General features: G+C 42.5%; 5 protein-coding genes across 6 annotated transcripts; 3 read left to right on the top strand and 2 right to left on the bottom strand.

Annotated features, from left to right (window-relative positions):
- The first annotated feature begins 62 nt into the window (after positions 1 to 62).
- On the top strand, positions 63 to 1,178 carry LOC105277411 (protein FAM32A). Its single transcript, XM_011335758.3, has 3 exons — positions 63 to 254; positions 460 to 592; positions 786 to 1,178. The coding sequence occupies exons 1-3, from the start codon at positions 166 to 168 to the stop codon at positions 906 to 908; spliced, it is 345 nt and encodes a 114-aa protein (XP_011334060.1). The 5' UTR covers positions 63 to 165; the 3' UTR covers positions 909 to 1,178.
- Positions 1,179 to 1,310: 132 nt separating this feature from the next.
- LOC105277418 lies at positions 1,311 to 4,678 on the bottom strand. Its single transcript, XM_011335770.3, has 6 exons — positions 4,627 to 4,678; positions 3,253 to 4,252; positions 2,976 to 3,130; positions 2,645 to 2,884; positions 2,342 to 2,574; positions 1,311 to 2,247 (listed from the first exon to the last, which is right to left on the bottom strand). Exons 1-6 carry the CDS (start codon positions 4,676 to 4,678, stop codon positions 2,068 to 2,070), a joined length of 1,860 nt encoding a protein of 619 aa, XP_011334072.1. The 3' UTR covers positions 1,311 to 2,067.
- Positions 4,679 to 4,912: 234 nt separating this feature from the next.
- On the top strand, positions 4,913 to 7,252 carry LOC105277423 (dolichyl-diphosphooligosaccharide--protein glycosyltransferase 48 kDa subunit). The gene is made up of 3 exons (XM_011335782.3): positions 4,913 to 5,105; positions 5,492 to 6,118; positions 6,236 to 7,252. Exons 1-3 carry the CDS (start codon positions 4,973 to 4,975, stop codon positions 6,781 to 6,783), a joined length of 1,308 nt encoding a protein of 435 aa, XP_011334084.1. The 5' UTR covers positions 4,913 to 4,972; the 3' UTR covers positions 6,784 to 7,252.
- Positions 7,253 to 8,732: 1,480 nt separating this feature from the next.
- LOC105277435 (targeting protein for Xklp2) lies at positions 8,733 to 12,375 on the top strand. Of its 2 annotated transcripts, XR_893618.3 has the most exons (4): positions 8,733 to 9,021; positions 9,238 to 10,120; positions 10,307 to 11,985; positions 12,199 to 12,375. XR_893618.3 is itself a non-coding variant. In XM_011335791.3 (3 exons), the coding sequence occupies exons 2-3, from the start codon at positions 9,361 to 9,363 to the stop codon at positions 11,851 to 11,853; spliced, it is 2,307 nt and encodes a 768-aa protein (XP_011334093.1). In that variant the 5' UTR covers positions 8,733 to 9,021; positions 9,238 to 9,360; the 3' UTR covers positions 11,854 to 12,375. The 2 variants fall into 2 exon arrangements, 1 of the variants encoding a protein (XP_011334093.1); XM_011335791.3 differs by having other exon boundaries at positions 10,307 to 12,375.
- Positions 12,376 to 12,507: 132 nt separating this feature from the next.
- Positions 12,508 to 15,946, bottom strand: LOC105277448 (mitochondrial import inner membrane translocase subunit TIM44). Its single transcript, XM_011335803.2, has 7 exons — positions 15,865 to 15,946; positions 15,263 to 15,403; positions 14,951 to 15,202; positions 14,654 to 14,858; positions 14,444 to 14,586; positions 13,990 to 14,353; positions 12,508 to 13,906 (listed from the first exon to the last, which is right to left on the bottom strand). Exons 1-7 carry the CDS (start codon positions 15,865 to 15,867, stop codon positions 13,659 to 13,661), a joined length of 1,356 nt encoding a protein of 451 aa, XP_011334105.1. The 5' UTR covers positions 15,868 to 15,946; the 3' UTR covers positions 12,508 to 13,658.
- Between the last annotated feature and the right edge of the window lie 416 nt (positions 15,947 to 16,362).

The raw sequence follows: 16,362 nt of genomic DNA, 5'->3' as shown, positions 1-16,362 counted from the left end.
GTTCTAGTAACTTTCGACGTCTAGTGAATTTGTGTTTGTATCACTGCCACTGAAGCGTCATTCGGGCAAATTAGCAGCAGTCTCCATTTTGACCGTGCTTTGACGTTTTGTTGAACGAGTCTTTGGAGATTCGTGTCACACAATCGATCTTTTTATCAATTCACGATGCCTGCAACGAATACTGAAACTGACCTATATGCAAAGGCTGCACCAGGACGCCTGAAACTGAAGAATGAGGAAACAGTAAGCAAGAAGTAAGTATTTCATTGATTGGGTAAGGTTATGTATATGGATCATCAATACAATTTCTCTTCGTATCGTTCTCTTCAAGTATGCTCCACTAATATCTTAATAGCAGACCATTAAACATCATTTGAAACGATGAAATAAAAATTCTGAATAATTTCTTTTAAATGAGCGATTAAATTTATATTAAAGGTTATCTTCATCTTTTTACAGGAAAAAGGAGAAGCATGGAAAGAAGAAGAAGTTAGTGGAGGTGTCAAAGATTGTTGAGGAGGAAAAGCCGCAGACGGCAGAAGTGAAACGGACAAATGCAGAATTGGCTTTTCAGAAAATGCAAGAGAAAATGGTAAGGCATAAATAGCAATTATCAAAAGTAAGATTTGAAATCGATATAACATGTAAAACTTGTTAAATATATTTTTTTGTGCATTTATGTGTTGGCTCAGTTTGATGTGATAGTCAACATGTGCATAAATTACTACATTTTAACGTAACTTTCAATATTGATTAATATTGCTTATTTTTAATATTATTTTCAGCAAACTGAAAGAATCAAGCAAAAAGCCTCCAAGACGCACAAGCAACGAGTGGAAGAGTTTAATCGACACTTGGATAGCTTAACAGAACACTTTGATATACCCAAAGTGAGCTGGACAAAATAAATGTTCCATGTCTCAGAAATATTTTTGTGCGCGTATTTATATTGTATATAATTAATCTTAAGGTTCATTAAGAAAACTAACACTTTAGATGTAATATTGGTATTATGTAAGGAATGATGTTATAGCATAATTATATCTATAACGAGTTATATATCTGTTCTAGCGATATTTCTTTCATTTATGTAAATCTCATAGCTTCCTTTTCATCAATCATTAAATTTTAATATTTTAAATTGTTTCATTTAAAAAAAATAAAAATTTCATCTAATAGCCTAGTTTCAAAAAATTTGAATCCAAGCCTGCCACTGTCTTCGGCTATAAATTGAAATAACACAATAAGCTTTTATTTTTATTTTTTAGCATTTCACGTGATAAATATCAAATTATTAATAATACAATTAAAATATTACAAACAATTTTACTTATTATTGCATAAATTGTACAAAATGGTGTTTTCTTAAATGTAAGAACTTTAGTAAAATTGTGACATGCATTCGCTCTTGCACACGATGCACATGACAAGAAATTCGTCGTTTTGCGCATTTTATTACTTTTTAAAATTTCTCTTAAATATAAATATATTCCATATGTGCATATGATTAAAACACATTTAAGAAAAAAATATATATAAAATTCTAAAATATACTAAAATAAAATTTGACCTGTCTTAAAAATTATAAAATTACCACTCGAGTCCTTTTTTAATATGTTGTTAATTCAATTAAAAGACTATTACGATCCTTGTTATCTATCAGGCAGTACTTGACTAAAAGATCTTGTTTGACATCATCATTTCGACTTACACACTCAAGATAAAATAATGTTTAGCGTGTGAGTTGCAAATTCACTTCTTACACGTAAGAGATTCCCTTTGGACGGATTTCGGATACGTTGGAGTGAGTTGAACAATATCTACATGGTACATCATCTATCTAAAAAATGATGTGAGATAGTGTTTGAGGCACTTATGATCACATATCATCATAAAATCTCATAATGGACGGAACTATGTGGATATGCGCGTGCCAAGCCCGCGTGTAAAAATTGTTTCGAATGTTTTCACGATATTTTCATGTCTAAAATCTCTATCGTGACGTCGTAACGGGTCTTAAACGGAAACTAACGGACGGCTCGATTTTTCGTGCGAATTCTGAATTATTTACACACTTTTAAAATAAAATATTGCCACTAGCGGTACGATAAACAAGAACGGGAAACCGCTCTTTATGCTAGCGCCGCTGCCGAAGTGGAAGACGTTGACGAAATTCTCCGTTTGCACCCAAGGATTGCTGCCGTCATCGAAGTGCATCGGGCATCGGTCGCGCTCTCGCTCGTATTCCTGTTAATTCCGAACGTATCGCATAAATTTGGTAAATTCTGTAATCTCTTTTTTTTTCAATTCCTCATTTATAGCGGATGAAGCTTTGCCTCACCTGCAGTTCCAGCGCGACCGCGGCGCCTTCCGTGTAATTCTGACTCGACACGTCTTGCTTGAGATCGCAGAACGGACCGATAGCTTGCGACAGGAGCACCCTGTTCAAGTCGGCCCTCTGGTACACCCAGCAGCGGTACTTACTGAAGGGATCCAACTCATCGTACGTAATCAGATACGACTTCAAATTCTCCTTCCAATATCCGATGCACTTCATTATGTAATCCGGATCGCCTGTGAAGACAACGACGTTGCGAGTAAATTAAGACTGTACGCTCAGACGTGAGACGTCAGCGACGCTTACTGTAGATGTCGACTGGTTTTCCCAAGTGGTCCACGGACAGGCAGTAAGTTTCATCGATGGCGATCTCCTTCTGATCAGTACTGCACACCGAGAAGTCCGAGATATTCTGTTTACAATAAATGTTCGGCCGAGGGGATTTCGTGACGCCACCCAGAATCCTGGTCTCGAACATGACGTCCCCTTTCTGATGGAACATGTACTTCCCAGCTATCGGGCAGCGCACCGGGACCGGATTTTTCGCTAATAAACGTAAGAAATAATGTAGCACGGTCAATTAACGATTTTGCTAAATGTACGACGCTGTTTGAATATTATTTATTATTACAATTACCTAAAAATAGGTCGAACTTCCAGGATTCCTTGTTGGGAAACTGAACCCAGGAACACACCGTATGAAAATCGTCCTTTATCACAGCCACCCCGCGTCGATACCTGATGACGTTGTGATGTCGCCGTACGAAGTCGAAGCAAACGTAGTCCTTCTGGCTGCAAACACATTTCAGGTAACGCAATAATTTTTTTTTACAGTACGTGAAAGCAGTTTTGATATATTTATTTCACTTTGCGCAAATAGGGAGATGCTTCTCTTCAAAGACTTTCAAACGTACCATCCATCAACCGTCAATCTCGCCATCATGACTCTGGAGTCCCTTTGCTCGCGGCAAACGTAAATCGTTCGTCGATACCGCCCTACGTCCGGGTACCAAGTCTCGATGATGTGCGTCTCGTTGATGAAGATGTCTGCGTCGATGTTGGCGGTATTGATCCAATTCCCAGACATGTCCTCGGGTAAGCGACAGCCCGGCTCAACTATCTCCGCCTTGACCGGGGTGATTCGCAGACGCTCGGGGCTCTTCTCAACAGTTTTCAGAGTGTTGCACTCTGCGGTGATCGACACACCGATGTACAAGTCGTCGTCGCGATTCTTCAAGAAGCACCTGTACTTCTCGTCCTTCCGCGACTCCTTCGTATTCGCCACCGCGAAGAAGTGATTCTTGTCGACGAACCAGTCGCCCAGGCAGCTGTACTCTACCAGCCCGTCAAAGGTTCCCTTCATGCCGGGGCATCTCTTGTACGTGATGTTGAATTTCTGATTGGTTATGAGAAACTGGGTTCCCGCGGTCTGGCAGGACTTTATCTGCGCGTCTGGATTGTTGCATTCCCCCGTAAATCTGAACCGATTTTGATAGGCGAACTGCCAGACCCCCTCCAAGGAGGATCTGCAGTTCACGGGCACATAATTCTCCGAGAACAGCGTTATCAGGTGCTGGTTCGCGTTTAAGCCTCTGCAGACGTTGTCCACCGTGGGTTCTATCCCATTGGGCAGGTTTACGCAGCTCACTTCGAGCTTCTCCAGTACATTCACCGTTCGGACGAGGAGCTTCACACAGTGGTAGCAGCTGTCGTAGGAAGTCGGAGTATTTGCGTCGCGGAACACAAACGTATAATTAACGTGATACTCCTCCATCACGTTCACGCATGTACCCCGGCCAGTCATGCTATTGGCATTTATTTCAGTCAGGGTGTTCCTTCCGTTTTCCCAGGAGAACCATGATCCTCTGATGACCAGAGGTATATGGCAACCCCCTGTGTTCTGTGTTCTGACAACTGGCAAATAATACATGGTCTCTCAGTATTAACGTGAGCATATTCCAAAATCCAAATTTATAATAAATGTATTTTTTGCTATATAAAATATAGAAAAGTTTGCTACTAATAGTGTAAATCAAATAATATAAATAAATAAATGCAAGGACGATATGTTTCTAACATTATATATCTATGTTAAGGCCCCTCAAATTTAACACGCTCCGATTTAGAAATATACCACGCACGACTGATTGTGCGATACATGAACATGATATGACAAATTAGAAACATTAAATTTTAAAGTGCAATAAACAAGAGTGCAGCGACTACTCTAGCTCTCGCGCTCGTACCGCGGTTTTAACATCACTTTGTACAACACTGGAGCAACTTACCATGCCAAGTGAGGCACGTCACGAGTGTGAGCATGAAAAAGTAGCGTCTCATTATGCTAGATCATTTAGGGGAGTCAAATTAAAACGTGAAAATCTCAGCCGTCGACGAGAGGGTGACGAACAACTGATCAATTTCAGACAAACCCAAACACACGCCCAGACTCATTAAGCGCGGTTTCGATGTCACGATATGACGCATACGCATTCCTTCGGTCGCTGTCGCATGCGAGGACATTTGGATGAGCCTTTAAGTCCGCTGGCTCCGCTTTTGCGAACGCGCGCTGCTCCGACAAGCCGATGTGTCCGACTCGTGGCAAGCGAGGTCCCGTCACGGTGGTGCGCGACGATGAGGCTGGTGAATAGGTTAATCTGCCTGCTTTTCGTGCTCGCCGGCGCGAACGCGGGCGGCCCGACTCTCGTTCTACTCGACAATCTCGCGATCAAGGAAACGCACTCGATATTCTTTAAAACACTGCAAGGTATCTATGTTATCATCGCTATCTTGCTAATTGTTGCGCCACTCTTGTCGGCTTGCCTTAATAGCAGTTTTTGCAGTTTTTTTAATATCATACGTTACTGTTAGCGTTAATTTGCGTTTTAAACGCTAACAGTGTGTGTAAAAATCAAACCGACAGCTAATAACATATGTTTCGGCGTATTTCTAGTCTATTTTTACTTGAACTCGGTAATGTCGGATTCGCCGATCAATCGCAGCGTGTAGTAGCCATATAAATTCACAGAATTTAACTTTTAATTAAATTTAATTAAATAATTGAAAATTAATAAGCTAATAAGTAAACGAAACTTATATTAACATAATACACGCTTGCATTCTTCAATAACGTGTTTCAACATTTTTTTACAGATAGTGGCTACGTGTTAACTTTCAAGTCAGCTGATGATGCGAATCTGCAGCTCTCCAAGTACGGCGAATATTTGTACGAGCACTTGATAATATTTGCACCCACGGTCGAGGAGTTTGGCGGTGCTTTGAGCGTGGAGGCGATCACAGAGTTCATAGATGGCGGCGGGAATGTCTTAATTGCCGGCTCCTCGCAATCCGGCGACGCTTTGCACGAGCTAGCCTCGGAGTGCGGCCTGGAGATAGACGAGGAGGGCTCCGCTGTGATCGATCACATGAATTATGACGCTTCCGATAACGGGCAGCATACCACCATAGTAGCAGACCCAGCGAACCTGATAGACGCTCCGGTCATCATTGGGAGCAAAGATATCCCACCATTGCTCTACCAGGGAACCGGACTGATCGCGGACACGGATAATCCCTTAATTCTACGTCTGCTGTCAGCATCTACCTCGGCCTACACCTACAATCCGGACCAGCCAGTCAAGGAGTATCCGCATGGCGTTGGCAAGAATACCTTGCTGATAGCGGCTCTGCAAGCCAGGAACAATGCTCGAGTCCTGTTCTCGGGTTCGCTGTTTTTCTTCAGCGATGAAGCGTTCACCAGCCCGATTCAGAAGGGACAAGGTAAACGCGATAGCAATGAAACGTGACATTTTTATTTAGTCTTAGAGTATTTTTCTATATCAAAATTATTAAAATAATTATTCATTTTGTTTAAACTGAAACTAATCGCTCCTGCAGGTGGTCAGAGATACGAGAAGTCCGGCAACCAGATGGTGGCGAAAGCCATGGCCCAGTGGGTGTTCAAGGAGAACGGCGTGATCCGCGTGTCGTCCGTCCACCATCACCGAGTCGGCGAGTCGCAGCCGCCGGCCGCGTACACGATCATGGACGACGTGGTGTACTCGATCGACGTCGAGCGGCTGTCGGACGGCAAGTGGGTGCCCTACGAGACGAACGATCTGCAGCTGGAGTTCGTGCGGATCGACCCGTTCGTCCGCATGACCATGAAGCCAGTCGGCAACGGTCGTTACGAGGGCAGATTCAAGATCCCGGACGTGTACGGGGTGTACCAGTTCAAGGTGGATTACACGCGCGTCGGGCTGACGCACCTCTACAGCACGACGCAGGTCTCCGTGCGCCCGCTGCAGCACACGCAGTACGAGCGCTTCATACCGAGCGCGTTCCCGTATTACATAAGCGCGTTCTCCATGATGGGCGGCGTGTTCCTGTTCTCGCTCGTGTTCCTCCATTACAGAGATGACACCGCGAAGTCCAAGTCCGAGTAGCTTTGATGCGCGTTTATTCGCGCATCGTCGTCATCCTCCCTCTCGAATATTCGAATACCGAGAGGACATAGTATCGTCTCCCCCCCCCCTTTTTTTTTTATTTAAGAGCGCAATATTGTAACGGGTTCACGATAGACAGTTTTGCCGGCGCAAATCACCCTTTGCACTCTTTGAAGAGTCGTTTCGGTATCGAGTGTATTTTTTGACAGCATTTGATGGACGTTAGAATATTATGTCACGAGAATCGCATTCCTCTGTGTGCTAGACTTCGCAACGCGTGCTAAGAAAGCAGAAAGTAAATTTCCGGAGAAATCTTTCACGTTGTACGCGGTTGTTCTCATGTTTCTTTCAAGATTGGAGTACTTTGTGTACATATACCATTGCAATAAATACTTTTATATGTAATGCTAAGGGATCATAGAATAAACATGTAGAAGAAAATATAAATAAAAATTATTAAGTCAATCATAATTATTTAAATGCTCTAGCGACGTTGAACATTGACATAGGAATATATGGACGGAGCCTTTTACGAGGGGAAGCTGAGATCAGCGGTAAGGGGAGAGCACTGGCACTTCGTGTAACTTCGGCTGTTGGGTATGTTCGGTTTCGCCAGTGATATATATATATATGTACGATGAGTTATTGTGTTGTGTCGGAATGTAGCAATCGCATTAATGCAAAAAGGAAAAATTGGCAATAACGTATGAAAGAAAATAATGATCCGAAAATTTCTTTTCATCTGTAAGTAAAATACATACAATTGTAGGTTATACACAATGTCGGCAAAACGTTTCAGATATTGTTATGTGTTTATTATTATTTAAATTTATTGTTATTGTGTTAAGAAAGAATTTTGGCTTGATTATACACCTAGACCGAGTAATGGTGGCACCGAAAGACAATCTTATTTAATTATTATATTTTTAACGTAATTTAGATGTAACATTGTCACCTACTGAAGAGGACCACATCCCGTATGGTCGAAACGTCGTTCTAATAAAGAGAATTATAGCCAGTTGTGTCGAATATTAATCGTACTCGTTTACTGAAATTATCTACTGGCAGTGTTAAGAAAGAATGTTGGCTTGTTTATTATTATATTCATATGAACAATTGTTCGATAACAGTTTTTCATTTATAGTTTTTATTAATTCATATATTTAATAATAAATATATATATAGTCAAATCGTATATATTATTATTAAATATATGAATTATAATAACTATAAATGAAAAACTGTTATCGAACAATTATTCATATGAATATAATAATAAACACATAACAATATCTGAAACGTTTTACCGGCATTGTGTATAACCTACAATTGTATGTATTTTACTTACAGATGAAAAGAAATTTTCGGATCATTTTCTTTCATAAGTTGTTGCCAATTTTTCCTTTTTGCATTAATGCGATTGCTACATTCCGACACAACACAATAACTCATCGTGCATGTAATTTCAGTATCACAACTTTACAAAACTTTATCGAGTATCATTCGGGCGACGTCGAGAACAGCCGAACTCGCCCGATTTGCCAGCAGCCTCTCCTTACCGCAAATCTCAGAACCCCTTGCCTAAGTTCGTAGCATAGGCTCCGTCCATGTATTCCTATGTCAATGACGTTGAAGACCCTCTCCAAATAATTTCCGTGAAAGCTGTACAACTAACAGCAGCCAACCGGAGGGCATTGCAAAATAGGCGGGTTTCTCGCACATGCGCGATGCAATGGCACTGTTCAGTGACGTATGGAATTAATTAATTAATATAGGCGTTGTTTAGATAAGTTTTCACAGATACGACAAAAAGTAACTTCACTTTTTAACATTTGTTAAAATTTATCAAATTTATTTATTTATGGAAAATACTTTTATCTGAATTACGGCAACGGCGAAACCACGAACGAGACGAAGTCACCCTTTTGACTCGAGCTAAGCACGTCACTGACAGCGCATCCACGCGCACGCGCAGTAACACTCAGCCCGACTAGCAACACGGCAGCCAATCCGCGTGAAGCCATCGGGAAATTCAAACTTGAACGCGTGCAACGTATACTTCATTCCGTCGTTGACTCTGAACGTTGGGTGTTCGGCCTTTCGCTCTTGCGACCTTCGACGAGAATGACTGCTACATAGAAGTTCAGATATCTGTAGTGCAGGAAAATACCGGAGCAATACGACACTTGCGTTTGATCGCGATTGCGGACGAGGAACGTGGGCAACATACAGTATAATGTAAGTACGCCACGTTGCTTCGTTTCCTGCCTTGCCTTTCCTCGCAACTTCGGTATGCGAAACGTGTGAAGTGTTGTCGATTTTTTTAATCCTGTGTTTCGACACGTAGTCAGTATGGTCACTCTAACGGTCCGTTTTATTCGGTCTTTTGCCTTCGGATTGAGATTGAGATACGCGATTTGCGATGATCTCGTGTGTTTGTGTTTTATGTTACAGATTAACGTTTAGTTGCGGTGTCGCTTGGAGAAATCTCACATGTTTTGACATACGGCAGTAATTAATTCTCTTTATGACTTGGTAGTATCGGTTTATAAAAGGACAATTAAATATTGACACACAATGGGAGATTATCACGCGCCGCAATGGATAGATTTTATTGAGAACTGCAGTCCACAGCCTCCGATCAAAGATTTCTTCGATACGGTCCACTCGGTACATGAACGCCCGCTCAATGACTCCGCCGCTGAGAACGCGGAGAATGTTCAGCCTGCAGGATCACAGAATAACATTCCGGCTCTACGGAGTACCGTCAGCACAAAGGCACAGGAGGACTTAAACATCATAAGAAGTACCCCCGTCAAGGTGATCTCCCCAAAACATCGTAATAACAAGGAAACCGTGGTGGGAGAGACCACTTACGAGCAGGTGCTCAGCGACGCGATGAAAAAATTAGAGCTCTGCAAAAAGCCGCTTAGGGCTAGTCGGGATGTACTGAATAAAGTAACGACTCAACATGCTGATACCTTCAAGACCCCACGCATGCCCATCACCAAGTCGTCCAGATCCGTCGGCTATCACAGTGCATCAACTAGACTAAACGTTCCACACGGCCAGAATTCTGCACCAAGAGCCGTAAAAGTTAACAGAAACACGCCACTTAGGGGCACGCCTGTAAATCCGAAGAGAGCATCGGTCAGCTGCTCCCTGTTTAAAGAAGATAAAGGTGACGTGAAACATGGTACTTCCAAGAGACCGAATGATCCAGTAGACGAGCCTAAGAACGATAAGAAAGCAAGTGAGAAACATGAAGAGGAAAATCATGAAAAACATGAGAAGGACGATAATAACGAATACAACGAAGAAGGTGAACAAGAACGAGGTATAGTCACTCTAACGGTCCGTTTCATTCAGTGTTTTGCCTTCAGATTGACATTTATTTCGGTTATGATAACTCAAGTTTGGAAAAGTGACGATTAAAAAAAATTATATAAATTAAATTAGAGAGATAGATATATATATATATATATATCACTTGATATATGTTATATATTATATTATGTGACAGGTAACCAGGAAGATGCTACAGCCTCGCAAGACGACTCGGAAGAATGCGGTCAGGACAACGTGGACGCCAAGACCGAGAAGCACAATGAAACACAGCCTACCAAGCGCCTGGGGGTGCTCACCTGGCAAAACCGTAGACGGAGTCTGCACAAACGCAGAAGCGGGCCCGCCAACAACCAGTATGTCAGCCTGGCAGAAGCGGTATCACGCTTCCAGACGGAGACGCCGAAACGCTTCCGCACCAGGAGCACCAAGGAGAACCACGCGGCCGGCATGACGATGAACGTGTCGAAATTGGTGCAGAATCGTCTGAAGCCGACGATACCGATCTCGCCAGCGCTCATGTCGAAGAACAGGACGCGCGCCGTCACCGTGCTGAGCCAGGAGGAGCGCGAGAAGCAGCAGATGGAGGAGATAAAGAAGCACCCGATAAAGGCGAATCCGATACCGCGCGCCGTGCTGCAGGGCCCCCGCATGAAGGTCGCCGGCACCACGAAGAAGCAGGCAACGACGAAAACCGCATCCTCATTCTCGCAACTGAGTAAAAAGAGCCGCGCCACTCTGCCAAGCTCGTTTCAATTGAAGGCGACGTCGCTACATCACGACAAGGCGACGTCGGCTGCTGGCCCCAAAAATACAGTCACGAAAGTCTTGGTGACCGATCCTACGGGCATCATCGTCGAACAGGAGGAGATAACGTTCTTTGGCGTGCCCAAGGACACTGGCGCGACGAAGGGCGTGACGCGAATTGTGCCGTTTAGCTTCGAGGCACGCAACAAGGATCTCCAGATGAAGAGGGAACAGCGACTCAAGAGCCTGCAGGAGGCGAGCAAAACGAAGGTGGGATTCCAGGCTAGACCAGCGCCGAATTTCTCGAAGGCACCGACGTCAACGGGTAAACAACAACAGATTTTGAAGAAGTCTAATTCTGTGCTGCCCTGTCCGTTCAGCTTCGAAGAGCGAGACAAAAAATTGCCGAAGAGGAAAGAGCAGCTAGAGAAGACGTTGCTGGACGAGGACAAGCGAGCGCGCGTATTCCGTGCGAATCCGGCGCCGGTCTTCAAGCCCGTGTTGGTGCGCGGTAGATCCAGAGAGCATCTTTCGATCAGAGATAAGAGCGCGAGGACGGCAGACAAGGAGTGCGAGGACCAGGAGAATAGAGAGCCGAACGTTGACACAGAGAGCACATCTATGCAGAAAACGATGAGTCTCCCATGCATTGATAAGACGCCGCTGATGGAGAAGCGAGAAGAGAACGCGAGGGCTCTGCCGATAGAATTGCACTCGGATAAACGGGCGAAGGAACGACGGGAATTTGACGAGAAGGTAAAACGTAAGGAGATGGAGGACGTGCTGAAGCATGAAGAAGAAAACAGAAAACAAGTGGAACAAGAAAAACGGATAAAAGCAGAATTACGTAAACTGACGGAAGTGAAGGCCAGGCCGATGCCGGTATATAAGCCGATGGTTATTGAAAAGGCGACGAAACAGCTGACCGAGCCGCAGAGTCCCGCGTTCGCGCACAAGCTCCGAAGGAAGCAAACATAAACATTCCGTTTTCGTTCGTATCGACCGCTTGATTGTAACTATATTATTTTTCGAGATATCCTTAGTATACGAAAAGAAAATAACAAATTAATATCTTGATAAATATTAGTTTTAGAAATGTGTTTTAAAAAAGTAACACGCGGCCAATGATACCTCAAAAGTTGAAAGGTTTTACTTTAAGGTTTAAAAGTAACGCGTGACAAATTAATATCTTGGTAAATATTAGTTTTAAAAATATGTTTAAAGTTTAAAGTTTAAACACATTTCTAAAACTAATATTTACTAAGATATTAATGTGTCACGCGTTACTTTTACACTTTAAGATAAAACCTTCCGAGTTTTGAGGTATCATTGGCTGTAATAACGGTGCTTCTGAGACGCAACGTGATAAATTTTCTTAGAATAAAACATGATTTTTCGGACATGGCCTCTCTTTTTTATTATCGATCCGTCAAACTAACATATTTTAATTTGATGTACAAAATATCATAAAGCGTAAGAATAAAGGAGCAGTTTTCAGAATATTCTATCGTGTCTCTCATACTTTTTATCCCTTTTATGTCCCTTGTGAAATGTATATTCCCATAGAAAAATTTGTTATAGAAATATATTCGGCTATAGTGATTCTTGTGTGGTTTAGAAAAATCGTGATTGTTTATTCTTCGTTCGGGTATCATTTTATTCCGTTTCGAGTGAAACTGATGTTAGCAGAACATGTACAACATACTATCTTTAAAAAATAATCAATATTTCTCTTAACAATTTCATCACTGTACATTACAATTGGTTATATCAGCTTGTACATATGTACATTTATACACGTTTATAGCTGCGTTAACAAATATTAAATCGAAACGTATTTTCATATAATATATCAGATATTGGATTTGTTCATATCGCAAAATTGCAATAAGGATGTTTTTACCTCCTGAAGACCGTCTTGTAAGTATTAATATTTCCAATTCCATTTTTTACTAATTTTAGCATAGCAAGGAAAACGGATATCTTTAATTATCTTTCTCCATTAATACATAGAACACAAAATAATGAAGGAATTGGAGTGATAAATAATTTTGTTAACGATGTCATCGAGAAATGTTGATTTAGATATGTCTCGCAGCAGTTGTAAAATAAATTACGAATTAGGTCCATCTCCGCGATTATATTGTATGAAAATTGGTGTTCGTAGAAAGATCTGTAATATATATATATATATAAATTATTCTATAACGTACAATTCAACATGTCAGCGTATGTACAGAGAGGATGATACAAAACTTTGGCTAGACGTAAAATATCTAACAATCTAATCGGTAAAACGCACTTGTGAGTAATTATCATTACTCGATACTCGCTCCACGTACGCGCGCGATAAAAACAATATCCTAATTATGAGCTACCTTTAAATAATAGCGAGCTACATGTTTGGAATCAATTCAATCGCGAGTCATACATTGAATAATGTGCATTTACAAGTCGTAAATCATCTTGCAACTTAATGTCGTGTATTTATATGTACTTACAATCGCGCACACGTAAAATTTACATGCGTCGGCCTTGCTAGAATTCCATGTACACGAGTAAACATTCCAATTTACAAGTAACGCACGCCCTGCATTACGTATCGTTCAATCGCTTGACGATTGCCAAGGAGTTCTCGGTCAGCGTTCGGTCTTTTTTTATTATTTCAACGATGCGAGTGGTAGTAACGATGTATACAACACTAAATGCTACGCTTCAACCTGACGATGCCGCACGGATTCTCGAGTGTTCGCATTTTTCTGGCGCGCTCGTTGGCTCGCGCACTATACCAGCTGCTCCGAACTGGTGGCACTAAGGTCGAGCAAGCGCCAGGCAGCCTTCGGATTGAGTTCCGTTCGGTCGCGGCACAATACCCAGACGTAATTGACGCGCATCACTTTTTGCGGATCGCCCTCGACCACCTCGTTCTTCGCGTTTCGCACGCATATGATCTGCTGAGACTGAAAGCTGATGATCAGGACCGGACCCTGTTCCATCACCTTGCCCATCACCAAGTCCACGTTGTCGATGTCTGCGATTGAAATATGATGCCTCGTTTATTGTCTTCGAAATAAAGCTCAACAATCAATAAATTATAAATGCGTAAAGACATACCGAGGATTCTACTGTCCAAATGATACCCTAGCTTCTTCGCCTCCTTGAGCGGCAGTGCGATCAGGTTGTAAGGCGCTTCGTGACACCAGTCTTTCAGGATCTCGAGATCGCCCCTGACCATCGCCTCGAGAATGTTCGGGATGAAATCCGTCTCGCAATCTTTCAAAAATTGTATTTTACAAAAATTCGGATCCAGAGCGCAGATCTCTGTCAGGGTCTCCGACAGTTCGGTCTTTTGGAACAGTCCGCCTATAATGTCTGAAACCTTGTCGGTGAGCAATCTGGAAGCCCGCAGCACGGCATTATCCGACTCGTCGTATTTAATCTTCCAGTCCATTACTTTATTCACGTATGGATTCTTATCCTTAAAAAAATAATAATATAATGTAATATTTATCTTTTTAAAAAAATATCATGTAATATTTGCATATTGAATGAAAAGTGCAACAAGTACCTTGAAGTTTTGCCAAGCGTTGGCGAACATGAAGTCCTTGTGCATTTCCACACCTGTCGTTTTGTCGTCGGGCATAATTTCCCTAGGCTCCACAGGTGCTTCGTTTCTCTTCCGTAGTTTCTTGAGCGGAACATAAACTTTGCCTATCGAGCAACAATGAAATTTAATCTGCTTTCTAGCGTCGTTCTAGTCCAAACCAAATCTATCTACCTAGAATCCCGTGTTGGTCGAGTTCGTTCCGTACGGCCTCCGCGGTGTGCGAGATCGTCTGAAACGCACCGGTTTTACCAAGCGCGTGGCCCTTTTCAGAGATCGTCTCCGCCGCGCCTTTGGCAGATTTCGTAATTTCTTCGCCTAACTGGCCAGCGCGCTTACCTAGTTCAGTCTTGCTCGCCTCTTCGATAACCTCTTGCATCTTTCATGGAAAAAATAAATAAATTTATATATAAACACATGATTCTATATACAGAAGCTCTTAATATAAATTAGCCACAAGTATACACATACTTTCTCTTTAAATGTGTCCAGCTTTTCCTTAATAACTTCTGATCCTTTGGTAGCTTCAGATTCGACAGCCTGAAATTTCTGTCTCGCTGTCCGTAACGCCTCCGATTGCTCCAGTTTTTGGGTCTCTTCTCTGAACTTTTTTAACGAGTCTTGCATCTCTTTGTTCTTTCGCATCTCCTGCCTGATATTGTCGATGAATTGGGATATGAAGCTCGGCCGTCGCCCCGAGCTTGAATACTGTCGTAGAGTCGTCTGTGAAAGTAACATCGCTGATTGCATCGGTGTTGCAGATCTTTCGTGCACCGAACTTACCGATTGCATCTGTACACTGAGCAATTCCGTCGACGGTGGGCGATGCGCACGTAACAACGAACGTTCCCTCGAGCCATTTCTCAAGCCTGTCGTCGATCGCCTCGCGGCTCCTTTTAAACTACAAGATGCAATGTTCTGCAACTGTTACACCATCGGTTACAATCACTGCTTCGAACCAACAGCAACGGTTATTCGTGCAGTTGCATCGACGATAAACTATCCGCGATTTTTTTACTCAATTAACACTCGAATATCGATCAATAATTGCGCTACGATTTAAATAATCAGCTCCATCGAGGCAGCACGAGCTTCCCGGTGTGCATTTAGCGTTAATGCAATTCGCCCTAGACGCACGCAAATAAATAAATAAATAATCTCTTGTTGACACTGCAAAACGATTTTAATGATGAATTAAATACAACGCTCGCGAAACGGAAACTTTCGGGAAGGGGATAACCTCTGCGTCACTGGGAAAAGTACCGGTTTTTGCGAACTCGATTGTGAATCGATGATTGACCGTCAAGTGACACGAATACGGCGTGTCAGTCGCGAGAATGCGTTATCGGATGATACCGGTTTAGTTAATAATTCAACTTATTTACCATTTTACGAAAGATTTTATCTCTTCCTCGTGCCGAATGCGATGGGATTACTCAACCAACCAGTCAACCCCCCCCCCTCCCCGTCCCCCGTCACGTCGCCATCTGTACGCAGAAGTATCAACCAGGACGAAACGCTTGCTCATTTTTACTATAAAGTTACTACGTTTATATATTTTACCGCTCCTTCGGGTGAATTTGCACAGTTACACGGACACGTGACGGAGGGACAACCAATCGCGTATATCGTATACGAAACGCAATGCGTTATCCTTTTTTTTATTGGCGCAAGTTGATTTTTCCATGCTAACTATACGCGTAACCATGCCCGACGTTTTTACTCCACGCGTCCGCTCTCTTGGAGACACGAGCTTATTTTGCTTGAAATACATAGCGACACGTAATTAACGAGAGGAAGGGGCAGCTAGGACGAACGAAAAAAGAGACGTCTCGCCGCACTGCAATTTTGCACGTTCGTGAAAAAGCCAGATTACGAAATCT

This window comes from Ooceraea biroi, chromosome 11 (genome assembly GCF_003672135.1).
Source record: "Ooceraea biroi isolate clonal line C1 chromosome 11, Obir_v5.4, whole genome shotgun sequence".
In the NCBI taxonomy this organism is placed as follows: Eukaryota; Metazoa; Arthropoda; class Insecta; order Hymenoptera; family Formicidae; genus Ooceraea; species Ooceraea biroi.
This window is presented reverse-complemented; position numbering and strand designations above follow the sequence as displayed.

Excerpts from the sequence above, each read along its gene's own strand:
- LOC105277411 (XM_011335758.3), top strand. The coding sequence starts at position 166 with ATGCCTGCAACGAATACTGAAACTGACCTATATGCAAAGGCTGCACCA. Across the intron at positions 255-459 it reads GAGGAAACAGTAAGCAAGAA|GAAAAAGGAGAAGCATGGAA; the intron begins GTAAGTATTTCA and ends ATCTTTTTACAG. Across the intron at positions 593-785 it reads AGAAAATGCAAGAGAAAATG|CAAACTGAAAGAATCAAGCA; the intron begins GTAAGGCATAAA and ends TATTATTTTCAG.
- LOC105277418 (XM_011335770.3), bottom strand. The coding sequence starts at position 4,678 with ATGAGACGCTACTTTTTCATGCTCACACTCGTGACGTGCCTCACTTGG. Across the intron at positions 4,253-4,626 it reads GACGTGCCTCACTTGGCATG|TTGTCAGAACACAGAACACA; the intron begins GTAAGTTGCTCC and ends ATTATTTGCCAG. Across the intron at positions 2,248-2,341 it reads CGGTCGCGCTGGAACTGCAG|GAATACGAGCGAGAGCGCGA; the intron begins GTGAGGCAAAGC and ends CGGAATTAACAG.
- LOC105277423 (XM_011335782.3), top strand. The coding sequence starts at position 4,973 with ATGAGGCTGGTGAATAGGTTAATCTGCCTGCTTTTCGTGCTCGCCGGC. Across the intron at positions 5,106-5,491 it reads ATTCTTTAAAACACTGCAAG|ATAGTGGCTACGTGTTAACT; the intron begins GTATCTATGTTA and ends ATTTTTTTACAG. Across the intron at positions 6,119-6,235 it reads CCCGATTCAGAAGGGACAAG|GTGGTCAGAGATACGAGAAG; the intron begins GTAAACGCGATA and ends TCGCTCCTGCAG.
- LOC105277435 (XM_011335791.3), top strand. The coding sequence starts at position 9,361 with ATGGGAGATTATCACGCGCCGCAATGGATAGATTTTATTGAGAACTGC. Across the intron at positions 10,121-10,306 it reads AGAAGGTGAACAAGAACGAG|GTAACCAGGAAGATGCTACA; the intron begins GTATAGTCACTC and ends ATTATGTGACAG.
- LOC105277448 (XM_011335803.2), bottom strand. Across the intron at positions 14,859-14,950 it reads TGGACACATTTAAAGAGAAA|ATGCAAGAGGTTATCGAAGA; the intron begins GTATGTGTATAC and ends TTTCCATGAAAG. Across the intron at positions 14,354-14,443 it reads ACGCTTGGCAAAACTTCAAG|GATAAGAATCCATACGTGAA; the intron begins GTACTTGTTGCA and ends TATTTTTTTAAG.